Here is a 10673-nt window from a genome sequence, read left to right as displayed (position 1 = left end):
CATAATTGGGATGTTGCAGTCTCCAGTACTATGTATGTGTGGCCGACACGGGATACTTCCTATTGGGGTGTAACTGACCATTGATCAGCGACGCCCCCCTAGTCTGTACCTCATATCAATCGTAGTTCATCTCTCTTGACTCGAGGAATCCAGGGTAGAATGGTCACTGGGCGGTACAATCTTCAGCTCGTGTAGAGTTGCCATGAGCGGGGCAACCTTTAGCTCTTGTTAAATGATCAGTGGCCTGCACAACCTTCGGCCTGTTTATCTGTAAAAAGTATGTGTATGTATTGCCGCGACTAAGTAAAAGTTTATCGACATTGCGGTTGATGAAATTAAAAAACTTAACCTTATTTTCTTATTAAAATTCAACAAAATAAATATATACATGAAATTCAGTAATTATCAAGTGTTACTAATAATTTTTAAATACACATTACATACAAATACTTAAGCTTGAGCTTGAGCTTGGGTAGACTGTACAATTCGTAGTTGCTCTCCGTGATTGACCTGAACCAACCAAATTGCACAAAGACACATTACATACAAATACTTAAGTAGGTAATTAATTTTTGAAACTGACTTTAAAATTGCAAAGCGAAAATAAAAAAAAATATGTTCCGGAAAAACGAAATCCTACGTCAAAAACTATGGATGGGTTATACCTAAAATACAACCGCAAGGTTGACCTAGGGCTACCGTTGGCTTGGTAGATATTTGAGTGTATTGATTAAATTATTGATTGAACCAGTGATTAAATCAAACAATTTCTAAATTCAGATGCGAACCAATCCCAATATAGGTCAATTCATATATTGTGAAAAGATTACTTTCTTTGTTGCAAGTCGTATGGCATGATGCCTTGTTCATTTCATTCATTTCTCGTGAACTTCCAAAATATGTGAACGAAAGGATGGCTAAACGATCAATTTGTTTTACATTTTCCTCTGAATTTATTGCATCTCCCAAGTGTATGTACTTCTTGAACCGCAAATTTGCTTGATTTGTTCAACTTCAAGCACTCATTTTTTATCTTGACATGTCAGTTGAACGCGTTCAATCGACGTTATCGTAGCAAATTGTTATCAGAATTTTGCCAAACGGTATACGTAGAAGTTCAATTAGCTGAATATATCAAGTAATGTCTTCTAATGCAGTCTTGAATAACCGAGCCAAAGCATTGTGTTCATATTGCTTTTGAAGTCTGCACATATTCCCGAGTGTAAAAATACATGCGGGTACAAAAGTACCCTTGCATCAAATTAATGTGACGAATGAACAGTATGGTATAGAAAATTTGCATTAGGCACCAATCAACGTAAAAAAACGAAAACCAAGAAAACCGAACATTCATAATTTTCGGTGACAAGTATCCTGAACGCTACGCTCTTTTAAATTATGTTTAATCACTTCATTTAAGTTCACTTTCACTGTGTAATCACGTTATAATCTCTTGAATTAAATTAGTCGATGAGTATATTATCATTCAGGGCGGAAACTCTACCAGGAAAACCGGTAAAATCAGGAATTTTAATTCAAAACGAGGAAAAATCAGATGGATTGCATATTGTATGTTTTATATACATTGATCTTCAATCAGAGAGTCAACGGATTTTTCGTCGTCACTTGAGTCCCGTCTAGAGTCAGAGGTTCTAGTCGACGCAAGATTGATTTTTCATCTTCCATCAAACAAAAACACAAACATAAAGAATTACACCATTTCTTTCGATTGGTTTATAATTCAGGCTGTTGAAAATCTAAATTACTAAAAATAATAAAACTGAAAGTAGGCGCTGCCAAAGAAGATTCAACAAAAATCGCAGTCGTGGATACAATTCAAGACAACTGTAATTAGTTCATTTCCACTGAAACGCAGGATACACGCATGAGTAAGGTCGTGAGCTCATTTGGGCAATCTTCCTCAGCAAGTGGTAGACATGATCCCATGTAACTCTAGTGCTCTAGTGCTAAGCTCTTTCTTCAAATTCCGGACAGTGGAATGGTACCAAAGATGCAGCTCTGCAGAACTAAAATGAGCTACCTGATCACATACGGTATTGAGCTATACTTTTTGAATGGCATCCTTCGTTTGCTTGAAAATTGCAAGGATGTCGTTATCGGATTCGACGAAACGTTAAATAAGATTTCACAAAAGCAACAGATGGATGTTAGCGTCTGTTACTGGAATGTACCAAAGGGAACGGTGGAATCCAGGTACATAGGCTCAGCTTTTCTAAGCTCAACGCGTGCACTGGACTTGTTCGACGGATTGAAGAAATATTTTGAAGCTAAACCTAGTTTGAAGTGGGTCAACTCACCATTGACAGTCCCCATGTTAATTGGAGAGTAGTGAACCAGTTGCATGATGAAATTCGTGAATTCCGTGGCAGCCAAAACTACGAGCTCACGAATATAGGTAGCTGCAGTTTGCAAGTTTTCACAATTCATTCAAAGAAGGAATGAAAAAGACTGTTTGGAAAATTGATGAATTTCTCCAGTGCTTGTACAGACTGTTTTAGAACGTTCCGTTAAGATGTGCGGAGTATTCTTGAATTATCGGATCGGCGGAAGTTTTGCGGAGTAAAATGGATCGAAAACCAACCGATGGTATAAATAGCTCTGGACATGCTGCCGTACCTTACCGTACCTACGTAACCGCAGTTTAAGCACAAAAGGAACGTAAGTACAAAGATACACATCCAGATTTCCGTAGGAGCTTTGCTGCTGTTTTCACAGCCAGTACCTTCAGAGTAGTTGCAGAGGATTTTGAGGATAAATTGTTGGGGGCTTTTATTAACATCAGCTGCTGCAGTTCAACCATTTATGACGAGCTTTCAGAGTGACGAGCGTATAGCACCTTCTCTATTCGAACTGGCGAACCTTTTGAAACCAGTAATGAATAAATTGATCAAGCCAGCACATTTGAGAGGGAATCTGAAGTTCCTTATAAACGTCTTTCCGATGATTCGTTTCTGCTAAGCAGCGGCTAAAATTGAATTAGGATTCGCTGTAAAAGTTGCAATCAACAGTGTTATGGAAACAATCAAGTTTTTGAGATAAATATCTCGATTTTTGACCGAACTGTAAAGAGTACTACGTTTAGTTTGATGAATTCTATGAATTAATCTTATTTTGCAAACAACTTGCAACCTAAATACAAGCTTGTTATGTTTGTTTGAACTTAAATTTGATTATGGCTTCATTCGTTCTACTAAAATATTAGTCATTATTGTAACAAATTGCTTCACGTAATATAACTTATACAGTATCATGAAAGTTTCAAATAAGAACAAGTGTTAATTAATAGGGGTCGATTTTTAGACCTCGTCGACCCCCAAAATCAATTTTCGTTTGTGGCGAACCCTTGGAAACCGAGATCGACCCTAAGGGGACGATATCGACCACTTTGAGAAACCCTGATATACCTCAAACAAAACAAAATTGTGTGAAGTTCACTTCAGCGCTTTCTCGTTCATGTCTGTAGATTATACACGATGGAATGCAAAAAGCACACAACAAAAACCCCCCAACCCTGATATAGATTTTTTTTTCCAAAAAATATATTTTATTAAGGCACATATGGCGTTAGCCTGACGGGGCCGGGAGTTCAATATTTTGACAATTTTTGTCTTACGCCTATATTAGTAATATGTAACCGATTACTCGTGGTTGGCCCGAGGTTAGTATTACAAAGATTCTCATAATTGGGATATTGCAGTCTCCAGTACTATGTATGTGTGGCCGACATGGGATACTTCCTATTGGGGTGCAACTGATCATTAATCAGCGACGCCCCCCCTAGTCTGTACCTCATTTCAATCGTGGTGCATATCTCTTGACTCGAAAAATCCAGGGTAGAATAGTCACTGGGCGGTACAATCTTCAGCTCGTGTAGAGTTGTCATGAGCGGTACAACCTTTGGCTCTTGTTGAATGTTCAGTGGCCTGCACAAACTTCGACCTGTGTATCTGTAAAGAGTATGTGTATCTATTGCCGCGACTAAGTAAAAGTTTATCGATCGGATAGGAGGGATATGTTACAGGGATACAACGGAGGAAACATCATTAAACGTTGACATCGGCGTTTCTGAGGAACAGGTATAGATGAAGCAGAAGATCAGGATCGCGGCTACCTAAGATATCCCGGACGGGGCCCTGATATAGATGAATGAGTTGAAAATGGTCATATTAAAACAACCGCTCAGGTACCTGCTCAAAAATATCATGTATGAGCGGGTTTTGCTGGCCGGCTTGGAAGCATATTTTTGGCCTAAAATATCCATGTTATTTTTATTTTGAGCTTGCATCCGGATATCTAATGCTGAATGCATGAATGTTTTATCCTAATGCTTATAAGCATTATATGATAGCACTAAACGCGTATATAGGGCTTTCATGAATGCTTAGTTTCATATGGTTTATCCTAATGCTTATAAGCATTATATGGTAGCATTAAATGCGCATATAGGACTTTCATTAATGCTTATTTTCATTAATGTTTATATGCATTAATAATGTTGATATAAGGCCTAGAAGCATACAAAAGCAGATATACTGCCATTTGGCATTAGAGATGCTAAATTAGTGCTACAATAGAGCTTAAAGTATATAATAATATCGCAAAACTTCTGGTGCTTGAGGGATCCTCAAAGCTTCGTCAATAGATCCGCAAGCATATCGGCTGTAGGGCAGTACTCCAGAATGATCTCTTTCTTGTCAAAAAGTTCCTGAATAAGCCGTTCTCTGGTGTCCTCCTTAACGCCCATTGAAGTATCCTGATTCTCATTGAAATCAAAAAGCAGCTTCCTCATCCATAGTATTTCCATGAAGTCTCACGAAGTCTCATCTCACAGCTTCCATACTCGAGATGGTGACACTGTCTTGTCGACGACTTCCCACGAAAAAACCCCTCCACCGAGCGAAAGTACGAATCCAGTTGTCTAGCGTCTGGTATCGATGTCACCAGCCCAATCGGCATCTGAATAACCGGCTAGTGGTTGATCCTGGTTTGCGTACAGTTGTAATTTATAATGTCTCGTTCCTTTAAGGTATCTCAAGACCCTTTTCGCAGCAGTCCTATCTGATTCGCTGGGAGCACTCACTTTGCTCCCCAGGATAGCCATACATGCAGCAATGTCCGGTCGTGCAATCACGGAGATGTATAATAAAGGGTGTGTCACACCAAATTGCATCACGGAAAAAACGCTGTTGAAATTTAATTTTTAGGAATTATATCTTCAGCTTTCGCTTAAAATCAGATAAGAGTGTATAGATCACGTTGGCCATGCTTCACTGTCAATTTTTCGTAAATTTGGAAAAATGTCGTCGAACGAAAAAGAGCGTCGTGAATTAATCCTGTGCACTCATTTCGAGAATCCGGATTTGTCACATCGGGACATCGGTAAGATGCTGGGAATCGTCCAATCCAAGGTCAGCAGAGTACTAAAACGATACTTCGAGAACCTAACCATCGACCGGAAGGTGAAGAACGGCAAAAATGGATGCTCCGTCAGTGAAAAAAATCACAAGCGCGTAGTTAAGCAGTTTAGACGTGATCCGAGAAGTTCGGTCCGGGATGTCGCCAATAAGCTGAATTTGTCAATTTCATTCATCCAGCGGACCAAGCAGCGGGAGGGCCTGCGTACATACAAGGTTCAGAAGGCTCCTGACCGCGATGAAAGGCAAAACATGGTGGGGAAGACGCGAGCCCGGATGCTGTACACCGAAATGCTGACGAAGCCGCATTGCCTGGTAATGGACGACGAAACCTACGTCAAAGCGGACTTTCGTCAGCTGCCGAGCCTGTTGTTCTTCTCCACAGAGGACAAATTCAGCGTTCCGGAGGAGATTCGCAAGCAGAAACCAACCAAGTTTGCCAAAAAGTACATGGTGTGGCAAGCGATCTGCTCTTGCGGAAAGCGGAGCGCCCCCTTCGTTATGACCGGCACGGTAAATGGGCAGGTTTACATTAAGGAGTGCCTACAGAAGCTCTTACTACCACTATTGAAGCAGCACGAGGGCCCGACCATCTTCTGGCCGGATCTCGCTTCGTGCCACTATTCAAAGGGCGTGTTGGAGTGGTACGAAGCCAACGGGGTCATCTTCGTGCCAAAGGAAATGAACCCGCCCAACGCGCCGGAGCTTCGCCCAATAGAGAAATATTGGGCGATTATGAAGCAGGCCCTCCGGAAGAACCCAAAAGTTGTCAAATCGGAGGCGGACTTCAAGAGAAAATGGATTTCTGTTCAAAAAAAAAACTACAATCTGACGTTGTACAGAATCTTATGGACGGGGTAAAGAGGAAGGTGCGAGTATACGGGCTTGGGCTCGAAGTATGAATAAAAAGAAAATGCCAAAAGTTGTTTAATAGTTTTTATTTTACTGTCTAAAATTTTCAAAAAGATCGGTCTACTGGGCGAATTTCTACAGCGTTTTTTCCGTGATGCAATTTGATGTGACACACCCTTTAGTCCTCCAATTAGGCTGTGGTACTTAGTTGTATATTGTATTTTGACAATTTTTGCAGCCCAAAAAAAATAAGAGTATTACCGTATACCTTTAGAAGTCTTTGGTTAAGCAAAATATTGAAATAATATTCCAAGTGCGGTGAAAAAAATATTTTTTGGGTGGCAATATAGTTGACACGGCCTTATAAAGGGTTAAGCTACATTAAAAGAACGCATACTTATCTTCTAATCTGTGCTAATGAAATGCTCATTCTCCATCTTTCGCACCGTGGCCAGTCTGAGCCATTTTTGTACTGGAATGAAAAAACCAGCTATTCTGGTTTACACTAAAGTAAAAATGGCACATGCCGCGCATCGTGCGAACGCAGATTTAGCATGTAGCTTAAATTGAACCCAAACAGTTTTGTTTGTTGGGATTATTCATAAAGATCATACGAGTTGCGTAGTAAAGGTCAACTGCATTAGTGACTCGCTTAATGCAGTAGGGGCACAAAACACTGTGGAGGGCGCCCTGGTACTCCAAGGCTCCGTTAGTGGCAAGGTATTTAATAACGCTCGCTAAAGCTCGGACCTTACTAAAGAATCGTATCCTATGTTTCAAACTAACCGGGCAATCAGTGGAACACAGGGTAGCTCGCCAGAGACCGCCGCTTCCGACGGCGGATCGACATCCGACTTGGATGGTGTCATTCCGGCGACTTGCGACTGCCTCGATTTCATATCCTCGTTAACTGGGGATTGACTCCCATTATATTGACCTCGGAATGAATTTCGTAAAATGAAAACGAGAAAATAAATTTAGAATAAAAATTATACTTTTTTGTGTTAGACATTTATACCCATGATGCTTTACCCGCGTCACGATATTTCTAGCCTTCTTGTGACATTACTTTTTTTCTGTGCGGTTATTTCTGTTGCTTTTATTTCCCTTCCGATTTTTTCCGATCACGGTTTGTTGTGTGTATGAGCAGTGTTTTCAAACATTGCGTGATAAGTTCGTAGAATAATACAAATCTTAATTTATGATCAATATACGTTTTATGGAGAATTTATTTCCGTCACAATTATATTGTTATATAGAGTGTTTTTAAATTCTCTAGAAAACGTCGTCTTGCTCTTCAGGATGTTCACCAGTCATCGTTGTCAGCGAATGTCCTCGTCTTCATATTTTTGGCCTTGCTGGGTGATCCGAAATTGAGTCCATCAACTTTGTTAACCTTTGGCAGGGCTAACGTTGCTTCTTCTTCTTTTTCCTCCGAGCCTTTGGGCTGTTGTTGCAGTTGCTGTTGTTGTTCTCTGTCGGGACCACCACTATCATGTCTTCGTTTAATTCCAGTGCGCTGTAAAAAAGAATAAACAAAATTTGTAATGACATCAATTTCCATTTTACAAGAAAGGGTATCACACAAGAAATACTTGCTGCTTGGCTTTGAACTGATTGAAGGTGCAGATATTGATCTGGGACTTTTCGATGGTTCGTATCACATGGCTTGCGTAATCACGGTTATGCAGCGTCACGAATGCGGAAGTGTTGTTTACCCAGCTGACGTGAATTGGGCCGTAATTGCGGAAACGGGTCACTATGTCACTTTGGCGCCAGTTTTCCGGGAAAGTCACGAAGAAGATGTGCTCCCGCGAGAAGCTAGCTGTTGAAAGATAATATAGAAATGAAAATACGACTACGAATGTTCATTAAAACCTACGTTCTTTCCCATGTGTATGAATGAAATTTATTTCCGAAACACGAAGCAGAAAGATCCTGTAAAAAGCAAAACAATATTTCAATATTTTACGTTATGACAAAATGACAAAAACTCACCTATTGAAGTAACTCTTCAATATGGGATCGTTGGAAAGATTGCGCGTGTCCACCTTAAAATAACTTATCAAACCGAGAAAACAAATCCCGGTCAGATAGGCATCATACCCTGCTTCATGAAGCTTCATATTCTCTTGAGAATATTGATGATTCTCCAACTCAGATACGACTTCTGGCATTTTGAATGGTGCTTTTTTCACAGCTTCAAAGACGTGTCCCAGAACAGACGAATTCACGTGCACCTTCAGTTCCCCGTTTGTACAAAGATATTTTGTATCTAGCAGCCTAAAATATCAATATGTCAAATACACCTTCTATTCGTTCCGTTAACCAAACCGAACTCACATTGGAAATAGTTCCCGAACCGTTTTCTTGAATTCTTGAAAATTATTCGGAAGCGGTCGGAAGAACTGACGAATTACAAACAGTAAATCCAGTAGCATATTGTGACCGACAACTAGTTTTCTCGCTTTAGACAATTCCTGGAGTACGAGCGAAAGCCCTACAGCATTCTCCAGTTCATTGTTTTCCTGAGCTATCCGGTCTGCTTCGAGCTGCATTTCTTGCTTCTTCGTACGTTTGCGTTCGACCAGGATAGCCTTTTGATTATTCTCTAACACAACGGAAGCGGTCGACACTAGTTTCTGAAATTTAGAATCAATCAGTTGATAAACGAGCTTCCGCTGAAATCCATTGCAGTTCGCTATCGCCAGTTCTTTATCCTCAGATTTGATAAAATTCTCTATCCGCTCGCTGATATCCGATATTAGTTTCTCTTCCTCTGTTGGCACAGGAATCATGTTCAACGAGTCCTTTTCGTCATTCTGCTCATCCTCGGTCAGTTTTAGTGCGGCAGCCCGTTGAGCCTGACGATCCTTCAATTCAGCTCTCTTACGTTGTTCCTCCACCTCTCCACAATATGACAGACCCTCGCTGAACAATTTATTAAAATCAAACCCATTGTCAGCTAGAAAACGGATGCTCTCTCCCTGACACGCAAACACTTGCGTTCGACCCTTCGGGTAACAGTAGAAATTGTAACATTTGTAGCTCCAATGTCCGGTGTCCGGGTTGAGCTTGAAGGCGCACAAACCCAACTGGACGATAACGAAATTGGTTGAATTCTGAATCGTTTTCAGGTACACCTCTTCTGGTGTATCGAAAGGATAAACATTACGATCCGAGGTGAGACCGGTAAATTCGCCATCTATAGCGAAGAAGTTCGCCTCCTGGATGGTTTGTCGGATCGAAGGCAGCTGCTCGAGAAAGTCTGAAAGTATATACACTGAACTTGCTGCATTATATACTCAAACTTCACCAGTACTTACTTTTACTAGTTATTTCCATTGAATAGTATGGAACTTGTTTCTGTTTCGTACGTTATTAATATTTGAAATAAGTGCAAAAGTGCCGCTATATTTATTTATAAACAATTACACGAGTGATTTGTTTACGGAAAGTGAAGTTTACTGGGTTTGGTCCGAGACATTTGCCATAAAAGTAATCTCATTTTAATGCCATAAAAAGCACGGATGCCATGAATTCTCATAAGTTTGAAAGGTTTTGCATTTTAAATGATTTACTGAGAGCTACACCGAGAGAAATAATTAGTAAATATAACGAATTTTTTGGTAAATACTACCAATCTATAGTCATTTTCGACCGTACTAATAAACACATATGTCAAGCAGAACAATGATTCGGAAGCCCAATATCGGCTACATTTTCTCGCCGAAAATGCACGTATCAGAATTATATCCTTATTATACCTCCGTATTGCCTTATAGGAACAATGAAAATGGTTAATACGCGCTTTTCTAACCAATTTTCAGATATGACAATATCCAAGCTTACTAATGTTATCGAGTAAAATATACTAATCTCTGGTAGGGATGCGGGTTTGTTGACAATATGTACAGAAAATTTGTACATTGTACTAATTTTGCATTATCAAATGTATTTAGTAGTTTTCGACTGAGGATTTTTCTAAGGGTAGGCGCAAATTGAGAAGCGTATTGCGCTCGTAAGCGAACGCGAGACTACCAACACGACTCATACGTGCAACAAACGTATCGTGGTGGAGCGCATATTGAGTCGCAGTTTGGTGTAAATAACATGCCACTCGCATACAATGACTGATTAACACAGAGTTGCGTGATATATTTATTTACTAACACAATCACCCGACCAGTACAGCCATACAGTGTCAAATCCACGGCGCTATATGATTGTTCACCAACACAACTACCACAACCGGCATGACCAGCACGAGAAACTGTGGTTCAGCCACAGCGTCGCGCGAGTCGTGTCCCACGAGCGCTCCACCATCTCGCGTCATCTGGCCAATTTGCGCCCTTCTATCTGTTTTCATTAGCCACAAAAACAGGC

The 10673-nt window shown here is 40.4% G+C and overlaps 1 protein-coding gene across 3 annotated transcripts; it reads right to left on the bottom strand.

The window, feature by feature from the left end:
• Window positions 1–7485: 7485 nt before the first annotated feature.
• Window positions 7486–9758, bottom strand: LOC129767459 (poly(A)-specific ribonuclease PARN-like). Of its 3 annotated transcripts, none has more exons than XM_055768386.1 (6): window positions 9614–9758; window positions 8631–9555; window positions 8286–8570; window positions 8170–8225; window positions 7874–8112; window positions 7486–7806 (listed from the first exon to the last, which is right to left on the bottom strand). In XM_055768386.1, the coding sequence occupies exons 1-6, from the start codon at window positions 9630–9632 to the stop codon at window positions 7594–7596; spliced, it is 1737 nt and encodes a 578-aa protein (XP_055624361.1). In that variant the 5' UTR covers window positions 9633–9758; the 3' UTR covers window positions 7486–7593. The 3 variants fall into 3 exon arrangements, with proteins under 3 accessions (XP_055624361.1, XP_055624362.1, XP_055624363.1); XM_055768387.1 differs by having other exon boundaries at window positions 7883–8112; XM_055768388.1 differs by having other exon boundaries at window positions 7887–8112.
• Between the last annotated feature and the right edge of the window lie 915 nt (window positions 9759–10673).

The sequence above is a fragment of the Toxorhynchites rutilus genome, chromosome 2, assembly GCF_029784135.1.
Source record: "Toxorhynchites rutilus septentrionalis strain SRP chromosome 2, ASM2978413v1, whole genome shotgun sequence".
Lineage (NCBI taxonomy): Eukaryota > Metazoa > Arthropoda > Insecta > Diptera > Culicidae > Toxorhynchites > Toxorhynchites rutilus.
The sequence above is the reverse complement of the archived record's forward strand: the minus strand, read 5'-3'. Positions and strand labels throughout refer to the sequence as shown.